General features: G+C 49.4%; 1 protein-coding gene across 5 annotated transcripts in view; it reads right to left on the minus strand.

Moving 5' to 3' along the window:
- SLC8B1 (solute carrier family 8 member B1) overlaps nucleotides 1–21,772 on the minus strand; it is a 56,659-nt gene extending 34,887 nt beyond the window's left edge. For 3 of the 5 annotated variants that reach the window (XM_058281396.2, XM_058281395.2, XM_058281392.2), the window contains exons 1-3: nucleotides 20,565–20,990; nucleotides 19,796–20,003; nucleotides 57–209 (exon numbers count right to left, since the gene is read on the minus strand). In XM_058281396.2, the coding sequence (XP_058137379.1) occupies nucleotides 57–209; nucleotides 19,796–20,003; nucleotides 20,565–20,689 (486 nt within the window). In that variant the 5' untranslated portion in view covers nucleotides 20,690–20,990. Of the gene's footprint in view, nucleotides 1–56; nucleotides 210–19,795; nucleotides 20,004–20,564; nucleotides 20,992–21,126; nucleotides 21,289–21,651 lie in introns of those variants that run through there. The other 2 variants (XM_058281393.1, XM_058281398.2) reach the window with 2 other exon arrangements.

Here is a 21,772-nt window from a genome sequence, read left to right on the forward strand (position 1 = left end):
CGTGAGGGTCCGGCCCGCGCCACCAGCCCCCACCAGGCTACCGGGCAGGGCCTCACATAGAGGGTGATGGCCAGGGGCACGAGGCCGGGAGGGAAGCGACAGAAGGCGCCCTCGAGGTAGTCCAGGTAGCCCATGTCGCTGCGGCAGTCGGGGGTGGTCCGGACGAAGGCGCAGCGGTCGGAGGCATTGAGGCCACACACGTCACGGCACTGCAGGGAGGGAGGTGGGGGTAGGGGCGTCGGGCGATGAGTCCTGCCGCCGGCGACGGGGCAGGCCCACCGGGCCAGGGGAAAAGGACCCTGCGACGCGGCCTCCCAGCCCCGCCAGCGCCAAGCCTGCACTTAGCAACACATACAGAGTGCCTACTGTGTAACCGGCTGGAGCTGAGCCCCTGAAAGGTACCGTCTCACCCCCGGCCTGGGCCTGGGTGGCAGGTGAGGGTGCAGAGACGTCAGTTAACCTGCTTGAGGTCTCGAAGCAGCAAAGTGGCAGAGCGAGGGCTGGGCCTGCACCCTCTTCAACTCTTAACGCGTCAAAGATCCTTCTGCAGAGGACTTCCGGGAAGACGGAGGATGAGAGAGACGCGGGGCTCGCATCTCTCCCAGAAAAGTAGCCAGAGGACAGGCTGAAGCGGCCTGGGAAATATGTTCTAGGGTTGAACACACCAGGGGACGGCTGCACACCGCCCACAAAAGAGGGGACACGGGAAAAGAACCTGCAGGGAAAGACGGCGGAGACGCTGCAGCTGCAGCCCCGGTGCCCGTCCCCTCACCCTCGGAGCAGACAGCGTTGAATTCTCCAGCCTCAGGCCAGTGGCTACAGAGGGCGGGGCCGCAGGGAGCCACCTCCCCAGGAAACGGGAGAGAGAGGGCCCCAGCCTAAGGCCGACTCAGTTTTTGGTCAAACAATTTGGTCTGCTGTGCCCCCGGAGCCCTTCCAGGCAGGGAGGAGCAGCCTCATTGTTTGCCTGGGAGCTGGCATGGGACTAAAGAGATCCAAGGCCCCCTACTGAATGGGACTGGTTGTTGAGGACACAGAGGGGCATGGAATTATTTCCTACCAGGGAAAAGGGATGAGGCTACTAGCAAAGGGTGCAGAAGAGCCTCTAGGAAAGTTTAAATTGCAAGGCTCGTAGCCCCCAGACAGGACCCTGTCCCACTGATTCGGTCTGTGATGCGGCAGACACACCGGACCAGGGTCTGAACTGAGAGGGCTGAGGAAGAGTGTCACTGCTGATCAACCAGCGAAGTGCACGGGAGGAAATTAGCAGTAAATAAGTACAGGAGGCTTTTTCTGGCCTTTATAGCTTCCTTCCCCAAGGCTCTGGATGTAGGTCTGCAACCCGACAGTGGGTCCAGGGCCCGGATCTGAGCAACTAACAAGGATAATCCTAAAGACCTAGAACAAGCTGAACCAAGAATCAAAGAACAGCAGTAACACACAGCCTCCCACCCCTAAATCCCTACAGAAGCGAGAGAAATTGAGCTTCAATCTCGCTATCATTATCAGACGCCTAGATATCAGCAAAAAATTACAAGCCACACTAAGAAAATGGAAAAAATGGCCCAAGCATAGGAATATATCAAAGCCCCAGATGAGACACAGGATTTGAGACAACTAATCAACAAGGTTCATACAAATTTCCAAAATCAAATTAATGAGCTGAAAAACAATATGGCTAAAGAGATAAAGGACATCCTGAAGACAGTGAAAGACAAGACAAAAATTATAAACTACAAAAACTAAAAAAATAAAATGAAATACAGTATAAAGACGACACTGAGCACACACAAAGAAAATTTTTGAAAACCTGAAGAAAAGTGAAAGCATTCATGGGAAAGAAAGACATGATAGAGGAGATCAAGAGCACATTAGACACAGTAAACCAAGAGGTGGATGAGAGTTGTGGTTGATGGTACAGATGCAAGAGTGCCCTTTGTGAGCTAGAGCAAATGTACATCACTACTGCAGGGTGTTGGGAACGCATGGGAAAAATACAGCTGGAGTGACCTATGGACTGTGGTTAGCAGTAATAATATAATATTCTTGCATCTATGCCAAAGATGTACTGTGTGGATAATGGGGCAGTATGGAAACTGTGAGCCAAATGTACACTATGGATGTGGTAACAATCAGATGATACTATCTTATCTTTAAGAAATGTTCCACCACAATGTGGTGTATTGATAGAGGAGTATTGCTTGGGAATTCTGCACGTGTGCGTGATTGTTTTATAAGTTTACAACTTCTGTTATAAAAAATATATTTAAAAAATAATAATAGGGTAGGATGGGGGGGAAACACACCAAATGTAAGATAAGAACTATAATTAATAGTAAGATTTTGACAATATTCTTTCATAATTTATAACAAACATCTCACAGCAATGGAAGGTGTGATGGAGGGTTGACGTATGGGACCCCTATATGATGTTATGCATGTTTGCTTTGTAAGTTCACAACTTTTACTATACACTTAATTGTTTATGTATGTTCATGTATAAATGATATAAAGATAACAATAACAGGGTTGGTTGGGGGAAAATACTTTGATTAGTAGTAATATTTTGACAATGCTCTTTAATCATTAGTTAAAAAGGTTTAACAACACTGTAAGGTGTTGGTGGTAGGGAGAGTTATGAGAGTCCTGTATGATGTTATATATATTTGCTTTGTAAGTTCACAACTATTACTATATACTTATTGTTTATGTATATTTGTGTGTGGGTGTTATATTTCAATGATTTTTAAAAATGAGGTATACAACAGCAGACTTGAAATGACAGAAGAAAGAATAAGTGATACAGAAGACAGAACAGCTGAAGTTGAGGACAGAAAAGAAGAAATGAAAGAATGGAGAAGTTTGAGCAGGGACTCAGGGAGTTGAATAACACAAAGCGCAGTAAGATAGATGTCATGGGAATTCCAGAAGGAGAAGAGAAGGGAAAAGAGGAAGAAAGAATATTTGGGGGGAAAACGGTGGAAAATTTCCCAACTGTCATGAAAGAAATGAACTTACATGTCCAAGAAGCATAGCATACCCCAATCAGAATAAGACACATTGGGAAGCAGATTTGGCTCAACTGATAGAGCATCCACCTACCATATGGAAGGTCCACGGTTCAAACCCAGGGCCTCCTGACCCATGTGGTAAGCTGGCCCACGTGCAGTGCTGATGCGTGCAAGGAGTGCCATGCCATGTAGGGGAGCCCCACACACAAGGAGTGCATCTTGTAAGGGGAGCCGCCCCACATGCCAGGAGTGGCACCGCACACATGGAGAGGTGACACAGCAAGATGGCGCAATAAAAAGAGACACAGATTCCCAATGCCTCTTCTCACAATATAAGAAGACACAGAAGAACACACAGCAAACAGACACAGAGAGCAGATGGGGGGAGGGAAATAAATAATAAATCTTAAAAAAAAAAAAAAGACACATACTATTCAGAATGTCAAATGTCAAAGTTCTGAGAGCAGCAAGGGAGAAGCAAACCATCACATACAAGGGACGCCCAGTAAGACAATGTAGATTTCTCATCGGAAACCATGAAGGCAAGAAGACGGTGGTATGATATAATTAGGATACTGAAAGAGAAAAAATGCCAGCCAAGAATTCTTACCCCACCCCTAAGATGGCTCCCGCATCTGTTTTTGCTCGATGTTTGCTCACTGTCTGTCTTCTTTAGGAGGCACTGGGAACCAAACCCAGGACCTCCCATTTGGGAGGCAGGTGCTCAACTGCTTGAGCGACATCTGCTCCCCCTCCAAGAATTCTTTATCCAGCAAAATTGTTCTTCAAAATGAAGGAGTTTAAACTATTCACAAATAAACAGAAACTAAGTTCTTAAAAAGAACTCGCCTTTGCAGGAAATATTAAAGGAAGCCTTAGAGCCTGAAAGAAAAAGACAGGAGGGGCTTAGAGCAGAGTGCAGAAGGCAAGACTAGGAGAAATGATAACCAAAAGAGTAAAAAAATTGATGAAAATGAGATATGACATATGAAAACCAAAGAATAAAAATAGAAGTATAATAAACAATGTGTTTACAGTAATATCACTGAATGTGAATGGATTAAACTCCCCAATCAAAAGATACAGGCTGACAGAATGGATGATTAAAGAGCAGAAGCCATCCACATGCTGCCTACAAGAGACTCACCTTAGACCCAGGGATTCAAACTGGCTGAAAGTGAAAGGTTTGAAATAGATACTTCATGCAAACAGTAACCAAAAAAGAACAGGGATAGCTATACTAATATCGGACAAAACAAACTTTAAATGCCAAAAAGTGATGAGATACAGAAGGCCACTGCGTATTAATAAAAGGGACAATCCACCAGGGAGAAGTAACAGTCAGAAATACCTAACCCAAATACATGAGGCAAACTGGCAAAACTGAAGGAAGATATAGACATCTCTACAGTAAGACTTGGAGACACCACTCACACCATTAGATAGAACTAGACAGAAGCTCAAAAGGGAAACAGAGAACTTGAACAATATGATAAACAAGCTGGACCTGACAGACATACAGAGAACACTGCACCAAACTCAGTGGGCTCTACATTCTTCTCAAGTGCTCACAGAACTTTCTCCAGGAGAGACCACATATTGGGTCACAAGGCAGGTCTCAATAAACATAAGAAGATTGAAATCATACAAAGTACCTTGTCAGATCATAATGAAATGAAAGTGGAAATCAATAATAGATGGGAAAGGCGAAAATTCACAAATGTGTGAAGGCTAAACAACACACTCACCAACAATCGGTGGGTCAAAAGAGAAACCAGTAAATATACTGCGAAGAATGAAAATAAGTTATCGAAAATTATGGGATACAGAGAAGGCAGTGCTGAGAGGGAGATTTACAACCCTAATCACCTATATTAAAAAACAAGAGAGAGGGAAGCGGGTATAGCTCAGTGGTTGAGCACTCGCTTCCCATGAACAAGGTCCTGGGTTCAATTCCCAGTACCTCCTGGGAAAAAAAAAAGAAGACCTAAAATCAAAGATTTAAATGAACACCTGCAGGTGTTTTTACCATTTGCTGAAAAAAACAGCAAACAAGTCCCAAAGCAAACAGAAGGAAAGAAATAAAGATTAGAGCAAAAATAAATGAAATGGAGGGGAAGACATAGAGAAAATCAACAAAACCAAAAGCTTGCTATTTGAGAAGATCAATGAAATTGACAAAACCTTAGCTAGACTAACAACAACAAAAAGATACAAGTAAATAAAATCAGAATGAAAGAGGAAGTTATGACTGATCCCACAAAACGAAAAAGGATCATAAAAGGATATTATGAGAAACTACATGCCAGCAAACTAGATAATCTAGATGAAATGGACAAATTTCTAGAAACCCATTGTAGCAGTTTGATATAGTTATGAATTCCAAAAACAGATATTGGATTATGGTTATAAACTGGTCTGTCTGAAGTTTCACATTTACTTAATTATGATTGGGGCTTTGATTGGACCACATCAGTAGGGTGCGGAGTCCCCACCTTTTGGTGGGTGGGGACTCGCAGATAAAAGACATGACAGAGGACAGAGTGGGAGTTTTGATATTGAAGTTTTGATGCTGGAGTCTTGAGCTGGAGCCCCAGCGAAGTAGGCACAAAGAGAAGCTTGGTTGTCAGGAAAGAGAAACAAGCCCTAGGAAGAGAGGACCCAGGAAGCCTGAACCCTCGCAAATGTCAGCAGCCCTCTTGCTCCAACACACGGCAAAAGACTTTGGTGAGGGAAGTAACTTATGCTTTATGGCTTGGTAACTGTAAGCTTCTACCCCAAATAAATACCCTTTATAAAAACCAACTGACTTCTGGTATTTTGCATCAGCACCCCTTTGGCTAATACACCCATGAACAACCTACATTGATTCTACAAGAAACACAAGAAAAAAATTATAAATTAAAAAAAGTGAAAAAGAAACACAAGAACTTAACAAACCAATCACATTTAAAGAGACTAAATCAGTCATCAAAAATCTCCCAAGAAGGGAATGGATGCAGTGCAAACAGTTGAATGCCTGCTTCCCATGTGGGAGGTCCCAGGTTTGGTTCCCTGTGCCTCCTAAAAACAAAAACAAAAACAAACAACAAGCAAATGTAAAAACCAACTCAGGGAAGCTGATGTGGCTCAGTGCTAGAACACTGGCTTCCCACTTACAAGGTCCCGAGTTCAATCCCCAGCCCCAGTACCTCAAAAACAAACCTCCCAACAGAGCCCAAGTCCAGGACCAGATGCCTTCACAAGTGAATTCTACCAAGCATTTCGAGAAGAATTGACACCAATCCTGTTTAAACTCTTCCACAAAAACTGAAGAAGGGAAAATTACCCAGCACATTTTGCAAAGCCAACATCACCCTAATACCAAAGCCAGATAAAGATACTATAAGAAAAGAAAATTATATACTAACCTCTCTAATGAACATAGATGTGAAGATTCTCAACAGAATACTTGCAAATCGAATCCAACAGTTTATCAAAAGGCTTATACACCACAACCAAGTAGGATTTATGACTAGTATGCAAGGGTGGTTCAACATAAAGAAATCAGGGGAGCACATGTAGCTCAGTGGTTGAGTGTCTGATTCCCATGTTTGAGGTTTTGAATTCAATTCCAGGTACCTCCTTAAAAAAAAAAATCTATTAACATAATATACCACATTAACAAACTGAAGGAAAAAAAAAACATATGGGCATCTGAATCAATGCAGAAAAGGCATTTGACAAAATCCAGTATCTTTTCTTGATAAAAACACTTCAAAGATAGGAATAAAAGGAGAATTCTTTAATATGACAAAGGGCACATATCAAAATTCCACAGCCAATATCATACTCAATGGGAAAAGACTGAAAGCTTTCTGTCAAGACTGGAACAAGACAAGGATGCCCACTGTCACCCACTCTGATTCAACATTGTGCTAGAAGCTCTAGCTAGAGCAATTAGACAAGAAAAATATAAAAAGTCATCAAATAGAAAAGAGGAAGTAAAACTCCCACTATTCACAGATGACATGATTCTATATTTAGAAAATTCTGAAATGTCTACAACAAAGCTACTTATGCTAATAAACAAGTTCAGCAAAGTGGCAAGATACAAAATCAACATGCAAAAAACAGTAATGTTTCTGAATGCTAGTACTGAACGATCTGAGGAGGAAATTGGGGGAAAATTCCATTTACAACAGCAACAAAAAGACTCAAATACTCAAGTATAAGGGACATTGTTTTTCATATATTCTTATTTGGAAGTTTTAAAAATATAAACCCAGCTGAATTTTTCAATCATGTAACATATTGTTCCTAGAAATGGAGGAATAAATACAATTGCCTAATTCCTTTAAAAAAAAAAAAAAAAGACTCAAATACCTAGGAATCAATTTAACCAAAGAAGTACAGGACCTATATGCAGAAATCTACAAAACAATGCTAAAAGAAATCAATGAAGACCTAAACAAATGGAAAGACATTCCATGTTCATTGATTGGAAGAATGAACATCATGAAGATGTCAATCCTACTCAAACTGAATAATAGATTCAATGCAATACCAAGCAAAATTCCAACAACCTACTTCACAGAAATAGAAAAGGCAATTACCAAATTTATTTGAAAGGGAAAATGCACCTGAATAGCCAAAAGCATTCTAAAAGAGAGCAACGTGGGAAGAATTTCACTGCCTGACCTTAAAACATGTTATAAATCTATGATGGTCAAAACAACAAGATATTGGCACAAAGATAAAGACAGATATATTGACCAGCGGAATAGAATTGAGAGTTCCGAAATAAACCGTCACCTCTATGGCCAACCGGTTGTTGGACAAACCTACCAAGTCCATGTTAACAAGACAAAACAGTCTCTTCAACAAATGGTGCTGGGAGAACTGGATAGCCATAACCAAAAGAATGAAAGAGGACCTCTGTCTCACTCCCTAGATAAGAATCAACTCAAAATGGATCAAAGACCCAAATATAAAAGCCAGGACCATAAAACCACTAGATGAAAATGTAAGGAAACATCTTCCAGATCTTGCAGTAGGCAGTGGCTTCTTGGACCCTACACCCAAAGCACAAGTAACAAAAGAAAAAAATAGATAAATGGGACCTCCTCAAAGGCAAACAGTTTTGTACCTCAATGGACTTTGTCAATGGGGAGAAAAGGCAGCTGACTCAATGGGAGAAAATATTTGGAAATCACATATTCGATAAAGGTTTAACATCATACAGGGCTCCTATACATCACCCCACCACCACCACCTGGCATTGTTGTGACACATTTGTTACAAACCATGAAAGAGCATCGTCAAAACACTTCTACTAAGTATAGCCAGTATCTTCCATTTGATGTATTTCCCAGCTCACCCAATTAACACCGTGTATTAGCAGTATACATTTGTTACAGTTCATGAGCGAACATTCTCATATTCTGTTAACCACAGTCTATCTTCCACCACTGGATTCCCTTCATAATACAGCCCAGGAAGGTTTTTAAAATACACATGCCGGAGCCCCACCCCAGAAAACTGACTCTGAATCTCTGGAGGGAGGCTGGGCATCTAGAGCTTTTTTTTTTTTTTTCTACTGAAATATATTCACATACCATACAATCTATCCAAAGTGTACAATCAAAGGTTTCTGTTTTTATTGATGTTTTCTTTACCCAATCCCAACCCCTTTTCCACTCTCCCCCTTTCATAACACTTTACATGCAGGTGGCACATTTGTTACAATTGATGTACAAATACTGAAGCATTGCTACAAACCACGGTCAACGGCTTACATTATGGCTTACTTTCTGGACCATACACTTTTTTCTAGGTTTTGAAGAAATTTAAAATGGCCTGTATCCATTATTGCAAGATCATGCAATAACAATTCTAATGCCCTACAAACGCCCTACGTTCCATCTACTGTTCTTCCCTCCCCCTCTTCCCGGAGCCTATGGTAATCATTACGTTTCAATTTTTGAAGAATAAGATTCATCGTTACTTGCAATATTGAGGGCTTGACATAGTGGTCTGTTTTCTTTTATTAGACACTGCCTGTGTTCTCCAGGGATTCTTGTCCCTCTAATTGAGAACACAGCAGGACTCCCCAAGAAGGAGGTTTAATGTTTCCTTGTTTATCGTGTGGGTCTCCACCCTCTGAGATAACACCCTATGGCAAGATGAACTCGTTCATAGTCCACAGAAGCCTGCCCCAGGTGCACCCTACCCCGCATCTCCCCACACCCAATGCCCTGCTCCAGGAACCCTTCCCTGCCACATTTGCCAAAAGAAATTCAATGGCTTTTAGTATGTACGTTAATGTTACAAGGTGTCAAGCAAAAAAATAAAGAAACCAGATACAAAGTACTACATATTTTATGATTCCATTTATATAAAATGTAAATACAAATCAATTTATAAAATGGAACTAGATTAGTGGTCATGTAGGGCTGGCAAAGAATAAAGGGGTGTGGAGTTTTCTTTTTGGAGTAATGAAATCGCTCTAGCAGTGCTATTATATGGGTATGACAGTGGGTGAAAGGGAAAGTCTAAGGTCATGTATATAACTGGAAGGAAAGCTAAAACATGTAACATGGGACTGTATGGCATAGCGAAACCTCACGTGAATTATGAATATGGGTAACATTACATATGTAAGATTGCTTTTCTTTGGAACTAAACAAACGTATGTTAATAAAATGTTAATATAAGGCAAAAATGCAACCAAAGCAAACTACATCAATCTTCCCGTAAGGGTGGGAAAAAAAAAGGAAATAGACTAATGGAAAGAAACTAGACACAAGGTACTACATTACTGCTTGATTCCATTTACACAAAATATAAGCAAACTAGAGAGGCAGAAACAAAACAGTAGTATGTACAGGAAGGGAAGCTTAGAGAGATCGAGAGGTGATGAATTTTGGTCTGTCATTTGCTTTTTATTATTATTGGAATAATGAAAGTGCTTTAATAATGATTGAATTGATGACTGTACAACTATGTGATTATACCAAATATCACTGATTTTACACTTCAGATGGACTGTATGCTTTATTAATATGTACCAATAAAACTGATTTGTTTTTTTTTTTTAAATCCTTCCACAGTGCCCCAAACTCAAAATTAAGCCAGGATGCCCTAAAAGGCATTCAAGGCTCTTCTCATCCCAGCCCTCCAGGTGTCTCTCCTCTATTCACCAGAGGAGAATAAATCTGGAATCTCCAATTCCAGTCTCGTACATCTGCCTCACCCTCTGCCATTTCTGGGTGTTTGCTGATCTTTTTTTTTTTTTTAATACTAAGCAAACGCATTTGGAATTAGCACAAATGATACATGAATACATATTTACAAAAAATATCAGCCCATATATAAAGATTTCTAAATTCCTCCTTCTCATCTCCATCTTCCATAATCCCACCTTTCTCCAGGGGTCCCACTATGCTCAGTTTGAAGCGTACCCTTACAGACCTTTCTCAGTTGAATTACATTTGTATATATACCCAATAATACAGGTTATTTTGTTTTACAGAAATGGGCCCATCCTCAATGTCTCGTTTCTGGCCACCTAACGGGGCCTCGGGGACAACTTTCTCTGTTAAGATATATAATGACCATGAGGATGATGCAAAGCAAAAGGTAACGAGCGATTCGGCTCTGCCAGGGGTTGTGCTAGGAGCTTAACGTGTATCTCACGATCCGCACAAATCCTGTAAGGATGGTACTGTCCTCATCCCTGCTATGGAGCTAGGGGACGGAGGCACTGGCCAGGGTCCACTCCGGACCCAGGCGGCTGAAGGCTCCAGATCCCTCCTCACCATGGCACCCTCCTGCCTCGTGCAGCACCTTTTTACCGGCAGCACAGCAGTTCACAGGACGGACGGCGCATAACGGGCGAGCCACTCCACGACCGGCAGGCAGGGGGGCGGGGGTGTCTAACGCTGCAATATTGCCAACCACGGACTTCCTGGCACATGACTCTACGGCCACGCGTGAGGTTTTTGCAGAGAGAATTCTAGAAGTGAAAGTGGTGAGTCAGCAGGTCTGGTAGGCTGGTTCTTCCAGAAGCAGACCCAGAGACTGGGAAGTAAGAAGGGAAGAGGATGTGGGCTGGGGGGAGCCCCCCACCAGCCGGCACCCTCGTGAGGGCAGCCCACCACGAGGCAGCTGGAGGACTTGCACACCAGCTCCCGCCAGTGGCTGGGTGAGGGCAACAGGGGATGGGGGCGTGAACTCCCCTGTACTTCCAGACAGCGATGCTCAGGGGTGGTTCCAGAAAATGACAGTGGTAGCTGAAGTTAGCAGAAACCCGCCCAAATGGCAGGGTCCAAAGTCGACAGGCAGGGCCCTCACAGCGATGCGGGAGAAGGACGAGCATCTTAAACACTGGTGGTCATTGCCCCAGTACTCCCCCTACAGCTCTCCCGTGTTCATGCCCACGAGCAGCGGCAAACAAGCAATTCTCCTGCGCTGGCCCCCGCACCACCACCGGAAGTCTTGTCCAGGCCAGGCTCATCAGAATCTCTTTGTTGCCACCTGTGGAGCTGAGTGTGCTTTTCTTTTCGTATGTTGACTTCTTCTTCTTTCTCTGAAGCACCCTTTTCCCCCTTGATGGAATGTTTGCTTTTTCTTATTGATTTGTAGTTGCTCTTTATGTAACATAGACATTAACCCTTTATCATGTCATCCTTGAAGCAATGCCTTCCACCCAGAAGGTCCACGCCTCCCTTTCCAAGTTTTTGTTTGGAAAGCAAACACCTCCTCCACAAGGCCTGCCTGAGCGCCCAACACCAGAGGTGAGGTTTCTTGTCCCCAAGTCCTCTGGCCTCTCCCACCTCTTGTTCGCTGCTCTGGACCTGACACTGCACTTAGCACGGCGCCCTGCCCTGGGCTTCACCCAACCGGGACCCCTGTGAGCAGCAGGAGGCTCCTGCCCCACTTACCACAGCACCCTGCTCTCGGGAAGTAGGGCAGTGGGAAACCCTGATGCCAGGGCAGCCTGAGCTGGATACCACCCCCCCAGCTGCACCTGCTAACAGCTGTCCACACAGCAGTTCATGTCCCCACCCCGGGCCTCGGTCTCCTCATCTGTAAAATGGAGTTAACTAAACTAACCCCTCGAAGAAAGACGCAAGCGAAGAGGAGAGTTTGAATGTGCCCTCCCCAGAGACCTAGGTAAAGTAGCCACCCCCTCCCCGCATTCATCTCATCACACCATTTTTCTCCCTACACAGCAGCCATCACAACAAACTACTGTTTGTTTCCTTGTTTACTGGATCACTAGCTAAGTTGTGAAAAGGAGCCCAATATTTATTTGCCCTGAGCCTGGCCCATATTAGGTGTAGTGGTTTTTTTTCTTCTTTTCCATATATTTATTTTCTAAGGTGTCAGAGATTGAACCCAGGACCCGGTACATGGGAAGCAGGCGCTCAATCCCTGAGCTGCATATGCGCTCCCAGGCAGAGGTTTAATACGTATGCATTAGTGACGGGCACAATGACTAAGTGATTTTGTGCAATGTCTGCCAGATAAACGATTCCCTTTCAACAGACGTGTAAGCCAGGGGCCAGCGACACCACGCCACCGGGAGCCAAAAGGGATTTTTTGCTTTTGTAAATGGAAGAAAGATTGTTTTGTGACATGTGAAAATGATATGAAATTCAAATTTCCATGTGCATCAACATCTAGGAGAACACGGCCACACCCATCACTTACAGCTCGGCAGCGGCCACTTTGGCTCCGGCCGCAGGGCGTGGGGTTGCGGAGACCGAGCTGTTTACTCGCCCGCCTCTTACAGGAAAAGCCTGCCGCCCCCTCGCCTAAACAGAGGCTCAGAGAGACCTCCCAACCTCGGCCTGGAGACCTCCCCGGGGCCACCAACAACTCCCGCCACCAACAGACACACAGACACCAAGGCCTGAATTTCTGGAGAGGCCCTCCTCCCTGCGCCCACCCCACCGGGCGGCCCACGGGTCAGGCTGGTGCAGAGGGTTCCCGCCCGGCCCCGAAGCCCTGGCCAGGTCCCGGGCTCCTCCGCAGGGCCCGGGGATTTCTCACCCGGGGGGTTTCTGAGCAGAGGTCCCCCCAGGGTGACCTGGCCCAAGAAAGCAGTACCCTAGACTGCCAGATTTTGAGCAAATTACCCTGAGCGTCTAGACTGAGTTACAGAACACCCAGGGACATTAGCAGATCGGTATCAGCGCCAAAAGTCAACCAACCTTTTGATTTTTGTCTCCTAAGACACCTGAATCCCCGGCCCCCAGTCTTGCCAGAAGGCCCAAGGCCGCTCCCCCGCTGCTCACAAACACTGCTGGGCCCCTGTTCCCTCAGGACAAAGGCCGGGCTGGGCACCCCGGGGGCTGGGGCAGGGGGCCAAGACGCCCTGGTCAGCCGCCAGGTCCGGGAGGCTTGGGCCGTGCCCTCTGCCCGGGCCACGGCTCTTCCCCAGCTAATCCGCTGCTTCCTCATCCCACGAGGCTGGTCCCCGGAGCCTCCCTGACCACGCCCAGCGTAGGCTGGACACCCCAGTTGTAATCTCCTCCCACTCGGGTGGCCCCCTTCAAACCGCCCAGGCCTTAGCCCGACCCCAGACTGGTTTAATCACCACCCACAGCTCCGCACACAGTAGGCCCTCAGGAACTGTTCTGCCACCTGCTGTGCAGGGATCACCTCACTGGGTCTCCACAGCAGAGCCAAGAGCCGAGGGACGTTGTTTCCACGGCAGGGATGAAGAGAGAGGCACAGAGGGGCGAGGGGCTGGCCCCAGGGTGCACAGCCCACCTCCACCCCGCTCTGCCCGGAAGTGGCCCTGCCCACAGGTGGAGGCACGCCCAGGGACAAAGCCGGACCCCCAGGCCCCCTCCCCGGCGCTTTGCCCAGAAGTGGCAGAGTTTCGGTGTGCCAAGTCTGGGCTGGGTGTCTTTCCATCATCTTGGCTGGTCTCCTCCCACTTCTGGAGTCACTAACTCAGCCCCGGGCAGCCCAGAGAGAAAGGCTGCTTTCAGGCTGACAGCAAAGAGTCATGAACTCCCCGCGACGGGGCCAGGCAGGTTGCCTCGATGTCCAAAACCACAGGGGACGCGTGGAGGTGCAGGAACTGGAGGGCGCAGGTCAGATGAGAGCCATTCAAGCCACAAAGCCAAAACCACCCCTTCCTCCCCTGGAGGGGGCGCGCCTCGCCTGCTCCGGCCCTGCCTGTCGGCTGCACAGAGCTCTGTGATGTGCTCCCGGCCTCCCTCCACCATCTGACACGGCAGTGCAGACTCTCACACTCCACACTGCTCCACGGAGAAGCCAAACGATGACACCAGAAAAGCAAGGGGGGAAGCGGATGCGGCTCAACTGATGGAGCGTCCACCTACCATATGGAGGGTCCAGGGTTCAAACCCAGGGCCTCCTGACCCATGTGGAGCTGGCCCACACGCAGTGCTGATGCGCACAAGGAGTGCCCTGCCACGCAGGGGTGTCCCCATAAGGAGAGCCGCCCAGCGCGAAAGAAAGTGCAGCCTGCCCAGGAGTTGCGCTGCACACACGGAGAGCTGACACAGCAAGGTGACGCAACAAAGAGACACAGATTCCCGTGCCACAAGAATGCAAGCGGACACAGAAGAACACACAGCGAATGGACACAAGAGAGCTGACAATGCAGGGGGGGCGGGGATAAATAATTTTAAAATCTTTTTAAAAAATTATAAAGCAAGGGATGCTTCCAAAACTTTTCCCTTTCGTTGTTCAGTACCCACCAAAAAAGGCGGGGGCTGCCATCCTTCCAAGGGCCTCCCTCAAGGTTTCCTCAGCCAAAGGTGGGACAGACAGGCAGGCTGCGTGGACTTGGCACTGGGCTCGCCTGAATGGGTGTGGGACACAGAACAGGCCTCCCAGGGATGCCCACAGCCCACTCCAGGGACCTGGGAACCTGCCATCTTCCCAGCAGAGCGGACTCCGCGGGTGTGGTTAAAGGTCGTGCCATGGGGAGATGACCCCGGGTGGGCCCGATGCAACCATCGGGCCCTTATAAGGCCCAATGCAACCCTTATAAGGGACCTTATAAGGGTCCCTTATAAGGAGGCAGGAGGGTCACAATCAGGGGAGGTGTGATGATGGGACAGAAGACAGGACAGAGAGATCCAAAGATGCTCTGCTGCTGGCTTTGGACATGGAGGAGGGGGCACGAGCCAAGGAATGCAGGTACCTCTGGAAGCAGGAAAAGACCAGGGAATGTAGCTACAGTGGTCAAAGCAGCATGGTACTGGCATACAGACAGACACACTGATCAACAGGACTGAATCAAGAACTCAGAGGCAGACTCTCACATCTATGGTCAACTGATTTTCCTTTTTTTTTTAGGAGGTACTGGGGGTTGAACCCAGGACCTCATACATGGGAAGCAGGTGCTCAACCACTGAGCTACTTCTGCTCCCCAAGGAGAGTTGGTTTTTGTTTGTGTTTTTAGGAGGCACCAGGAATCAAATCCAGGACCTTGTACATGGGAAACAGGCGCTCAATCACTGAGTACATCACTCCCCTACGGTCAACTGATTTTGGACAAGGCTATCAAGCACACCCAGCTGGACCAGAACAGCTTATTCAACAAATGGTACAGAGAAACTGGATCCATAGCAAAAGAAAGAGGACCCCTAGCTCATGAAACTCAAAACGGATCAAGGATCTATATAAAAATGCTACAGCCGGGCAGCCAATGTGGCTCAGTGGTTTAAACACTGGCTTTCCACATACAAGGCCAACACACAAGGTCCAGGGTTCAATTCCTGGCCCTGGTACCTATAAAAAAAATTTTTTAAAGCAACAACCATAAAGCTCCTAGAAGAAAATGTAGGGAAACACCTTCAAGATCTTGTGGTAGGCGGTAGCTTCTTAAACCTTACACCCAAATCACAAGCAAGGAAAGAGAAAAATAGAATCTCTGCCAAATTAAACACTTGTTCTTCAAAAGATTTTGTCAAGAAAGTAAAAAGACAAAATTACTCAATAGAAAAAAATATTTGGAAACTATCTGATAAGGGTTTGATTTCCTTGATACAGAAAGAGATCATACAACTCAATGATAAAATGACAAGCAACCCAATTTAGAAATAGGCAAAAGACCTCAACAGACATTTTTTCCAAAGAGGAACTACAAGTGGTCAAAAAGCACATGAAAAAAATGTTCAACATCACTAGCTATTAGGGAAATGCACATCAAAACTACAATGAGGAAAGCAGACGTGGCTCAAGCAGTTGGGTGCCCACCTACCACACGGGAGTTCCTGGATTCGGTTCCCAGTGTCCCCTAAGGAAGATGAGCAAGACAGCGGGCTGACACGACAGGCTGGCACAGCAAGATGATGCAACAAGATGTCGCAATGAGAAGTCTCAACGAAGGAGCACAATGAGAGATACAACAAGCGGGAGTGGAGGTGGCTCAGGCCACTGGACACTTTCTTCCCACTTGGGAGGTCCCGGGCTCGGTTCCCAGTGCCTCCCAAAAAGAAGACAAGCACACAATGAACAGACACAGAGAGCAGACAGCAAGTGCAAAGGGGGGGGGGGGAGCAGAAATAAAAATAATACATCTTCAAAAAAATCGAAATTACAATGAGATACCATTTCACACCTTATAGAATGGCCATTACTAAAAAAAAACAAGTGCTGGAGAGGATGTGGAGAAATAGGAACGCTCCTTCACTGTTGGTGGGAATGTAGAATGGGGCAGCCTCTGTGGAAGACAGTTCCTTAGGGAGCTAAATATAGAACTGCCAGCAATCCCTGTACTAGGAATATATCCAGAAGAACTGAAAACTGACATGAACAGACATCTGCACACCAATGTCCATAGCGCCATTATTCACAATTGCCAAAAGGTGGAAACAGCCCGTGTCCATCAACCAATGGATGAACAAAATGTGGCAGGTACATACGATGGATACGCTGCAGTAAGAAATGAAATCAGGATGCCGATGACAACACGGACGAACCCTGAGGACCTCATGCTGAGTGAAATAAGCCGGATACAAAAGGAGAAACACGGTCTCACTAATATGAACTAATTACGAAGAATAAACGCATGCAATCAACACCTGGGGTACAGGTGATTAGGAGAAGGACGAGGGCTGAGGAGGGGCACTGATGCTCCATGTGCGTAGACGTTTCAATGAGCTTGGCTGTGAAAGTGTGGAAGTGGATAGGGTTGATGGTAACACATTTCAGCAAGTGTACCTAACACGGCTGGTTTATAAATGGGATTGTGATCTAGGGATATAAATGTCAGTTGAAAGAAAGCCAGAGAATAACCGAGGGACTGAATAACACAGTGAAGCCAGAGGTGGAGGAGCACTGTAGTTAACAGTACAAACACAAGGATGTTCTTCTACGGGCTAGAACGAATATATGTCACTATTACACGGGGATAAGAATGTAGTGGAGCATGGCGAAAATACCACTAATGTAATCTCTGGACCACGGCTAACAGCAATATTGTAATATTCTTGCATCAGCGTCAAAGAAGGAACTTCATCAATGCTAAGGGTCAAACGGGGATATGGGATTTTTTTGTTTGGACTAAGAAAAACATTCTCCTGATGCACGTGAGAGCCGCTGAGTGTACACTTTGGCTAGAATGCACAAGACGTGGCACTGTAACTCAGTGAACCGTGTGGAAGAAGACGGGCTGTGGCTAACAGGACAAACACGAGTGTCCTCTCATGAACTATAACAAATGTGCTATACTAATACAAGGTGTTAATAACAGGGGGTGCGTGGAAAAAATAAATCCAGTGCATGCTACGGACCACACTTAATGGAAATAGTTTGATGATGTTCACTCATCACCTGTAACAAACGTCCCATAAAAATGTAAGGTGTTGGTGAAGGGGTGAAGGCCAGACAGTCGGGCCTCCCCAAGTTCACGCACGGAATACGCCGCTCTGCCTCTCCTCAGGGCCCTTGAATCTGCTTCTCCTCTGCCTGCGCCGCTTCCGCGCCCCACCCCGATCTTCCCAAGGCATTCTGGTCCCAGCCAAAAAGGTTACCTCCCCGGAGAGGCTTTCCCTGGCAGCCTGATGTAAAGCAGAGGCCTTCCCCATTTTGATGTGACACATCCCCGCTTCGTTTGCTGTTTTCCCACAAGGGAGATAATCCGTGGATTTACTTGTTGGCGCGCCTCTCCTCCGTGACTCCCACTAGCGGGCCGGCTCCGGGAGGGCGGGGCGGTCTCCACCTGCCACTGCCCGCCAGACCCCACCACGCGGCACAGCTCCCGGCACGCAGGGCTGCTCAAAAACCACCCGTGGAACGTGGCAGGACTCACAGAGGACCTAAAGTGAGGGGTGCAGTCGGCAGACTTCCGGGGAGACGCCGGGGGCTTCCAGAAGGGGCGCTACCCAGGGCTGCCTGGGAGGTGGAGGGCCAGAGAGGGAGGACACGGGACTCCCGGCCCTGCCACGAGTCACGGGCCCCCACGTGGAGAGAGTCGCACCCGCCCTGTGGGGGTATCTGAGGATCCATGAGTGCCACGCGGTGCTGGCGCAAGTGCTCGATCACCTGCGGGGACTCTCGGGCATGAGCCACAGACCAAGCTCCCCGGTGTTCCTGCCCCCAAGGGCAGGCCCCAAGAGGCAGCAGCCACTTCTCTAGCCACGCAAACCACTCTGCCCTCTGTAAAACGCGCAGTTACCTCTCGGCCTGCGCCAAGGCTGCGCGGGGAAGTGCTCTGCAGCCCTACAGAGTCGGGGTGGACGTGAGAGCCTCTGAGCCCGTCAACTCAAGGGAGGGGGACACGTGGCGAGAACCCCAGCCCCGCAGCTGGAGGGGACCCCGGGGCCGTCCGGAGCAGCCCTCTGCCTTCGCTCTTTCTCTCCTCTCCTCACAGATATCGGGGAATGATGCAAGTTCCCGCAGCCTGTCTGGCGCCCTCCCTGCCCCCACAGGAAGTGTCCCCACCGCTCTCCGGGCTCCCCCCCCCCCGTCCAAGTCAACGGCTCCAGGAGGTGCCACCACACACCGGGGCCCTCTCTGGCCCTTCCACCCGCGACCTCCCCTTGTCTTCTCATCCAGCAGTTCCCAACACCACCAACGCCACCAACGTTTACTCCAAACCCTACCACTTCCCGCGGCCACCGCTGCGAACACGGACGGCGGCCCCCGCACTGGTGTCCCCGATGCCCCCCTCAACCCCTTCTCCCCGGAGCAGCCGGGAAGATCCAGTGGAGAAATAAACCAGACCCTGCCCTCCCCCCGCTCACAACCCCCACGGACTCCCCACTGTCCTAGCCTGGCCGGCAAGGCTTTTGTGGGGTGGCCACCACTCCCCTTCCCCTCTTAACAGGCCTGGCCGCCCGCCCCGGCCTGCCAGTGCTGGCCTCCTGCTGCTCCAGGAACAGCCAAGTTCACCCCAGCTCAGGCCTTGGCACCAGCCCTCCTCCGCCTGGCTGCTCTCCCACCTCCCTGCGAGTGGCAACCCCCTCCTCTCAGGGCTTGCCTTAAACAGCACTTGTGCACGGAAGCACCCACCCAATCTGAAAGAGCCGGAAAGCCACCCCTCGGCGTGCTGACCCCTCCTGCCCACCGCCCTCACCTGACCTCGCTGTCTGCGGCGCACTCTGCACCTGCCACCTGAAACATACAGGTTTCCTTCTCCGTCTTCCCAGGAGACGGCCAGCTACACGAGGGCAGAGGTTTCTGTCTAGATTGTTCCCCAGCCTGTCCCAGGGCTCAGGACAGTCCCTGGCACGAGCCAGGGGCTCCATAAATACCCGCAGACTGATGAACCCGCCCCGCCTGACCCTGCTTCCTGCAGAGATACTCACTTCCACCTCGTGCAGCTTGTTCACACCTGAGGCTGGAAACTGGGGCCCAAAGGGGGCGCCTGCAGTCGGCCACCCGGGCCCTGCCCCGGACACCGGCTCCATCACAGCAGCAGCGCCCAGTCCCGCGTCTGCCCCCGCAGGGCCCCGGCCTGCACTGGTGCTTCCCTTCCGCGGTGTTTCAGCTCCGAAGACCGGCGGCTCCGGCGGCCTGTGGGGTGGCGAGGAGAAGGAGGGCAGTGTCACCAAAGGCCACGGGACCAGCAAGGGGGGTGAGGAGCTCCCTTCCCCCTCCCCCACCAAAGGAAAGCCGACATAGACACCCACATCAGAGATGGAGGCACTCTGGGGGAGCAGGGCCCTGCCCTTTGAGCACAGGAGGCCTGGGGGGGGAGGGGGGCACTCTGCCACCCTCACCCAGAAACTGGAAAGGACTGCAAAGGGATCCAGAAACTCAGGCCTCAGGGGCCCAGCTGAGTGAACTAAGGAAGGGAAGTGGACACGGAGAGTGCGGGGGAAGGGGCCCGGCGAGCAGAGCCCTCGGGACAGAGAACCCAAACGCCTTCCAGGGCTGGGCTTGGGCCCTGAGAGCCTAACACTCGAGCCTGGCCCGGGGCCGTCACGGCAGCAAGCTGCTGCCCTTCTGCTCTCCCAGTGGGCCCAGCCCTTCACACGGGTGGCTCCTGCAGTCCCCACGGCCGCCCAGGGCAGCCTCTGCTATTCCCATTTTGCAGATGAGCAAACGGAGGCACGGAGAAGCGAGGCCACTCGCCCTGCGTCCTGGTCCTCGGCCACCGCGCACTGCCCTTCTCCAGCCGGCGGAGAGTTCTGGAGACAATGCCCGCTGGCCTCCCTCACAGGACAGAGGAGGGCCTGGAGCTCAGGAGCTTCTGTCATCTGCCAAGGTCACACAGCAAGGTCGGTGAGCCCACAGCTTGGAGGAAAAGAAACTGAAGTGCAGGGGGACAAGCTCTCTTCCTAATCACCCAACCCAAGGCAGCCAGAACACCAGGGCACGTTTTCTTCCAAAGAAGTTAAATAGCAAAAAAAGCAAGGTGCCAAGGCATAGAAATTGTCTTCTTTCGGCTCTTCCACATGTTCTACAAGGAACATACTCTTGCAGTCAAGAAAAACCCAGTAAACAATGTTGTTTTTACAATCCTTTGCACAGAGTTTCTCAACGTCCTGGCAGCTGAGAATGGGCGGGGAGGGGAGGACGGGGGAGGGAGGACTAGGAAGGGGAGGAGGGGGAGGGGAGGACAAGGGAGGGGAGGACAAGGGAGGGGAGGACGGGAGAGGGGAGGAAGGGCGTCGGTCCAGCACTCGGTCCTCACCTATGAGGGCAAGACGCGGCTCTTCCCTCCTCCCCAGGATCCTGGACACTACTTGGCACCGCCTTGGAAACGGACGCCCCGGTTTCCCGTTCGGTCTCTGCCACCTCACCAGCTGGGTGGCCTCGGACAGGTGGTTTAACCTCTCTGACTCCAATTCCTCATCTGTAAAATGGAACAAATCCTGGCCGCCGGGAAACACCGCAGGGACCCGAGAAATGCTCGCTCCCCTGGTGCCCCCAACTTGAGGATCGGCAAGTGTCTCGTCTCTACCGACTGCCGGTTTCTTGCACTCACTCCCAAGTGAGCACTGAACGAGCGCCACCTCCGCCCGTCCCGCGCCGGGCGCTCGGAAGCTCCGCAGGCCCGCCGGGAAGGGGCGGGGGCCGGGGCGCGGGGCCACAGCCCCTCCGGAGGGCGCTTTCCCGGCGGGAGGCCGCGGGCACGCCGCTGCGCTCAGTTTCCCCATCCGCACAGAGAAGCGGGGCCCGGGGGGCCCGGTCCTCGCGCGCCGGCAGGTTCTCGTACCTGGAGGCCCTCGGGGCCCGCGAACTCCGAGCCCGACCCGCCGGGCCCCGCCGGCTCCCGCCCTGGCCCGCCGGCCCGCGCCGCGCCACCTGCGCCCCGGCCGCCGCCAGGCCCGCGCGCC

The sequence above is a fragment of the Dasypus novemcinctus genome, chromosome 19 (assembly GCF_030445035.2).
Source record: "Dasypus novemcinctus isolate mDasNov1 chromosome 19, mDasNov1.1.hap2, whole genome shotgun sequence".
In the NCBI taxonomy this organism is placed as follows: domain Eukaryota; kingdom Metazoa; phylum Chordata; class Mammalia; order Cingulata; family Dasypodidae; genus Dasypus; species Dasypus novemcinctus.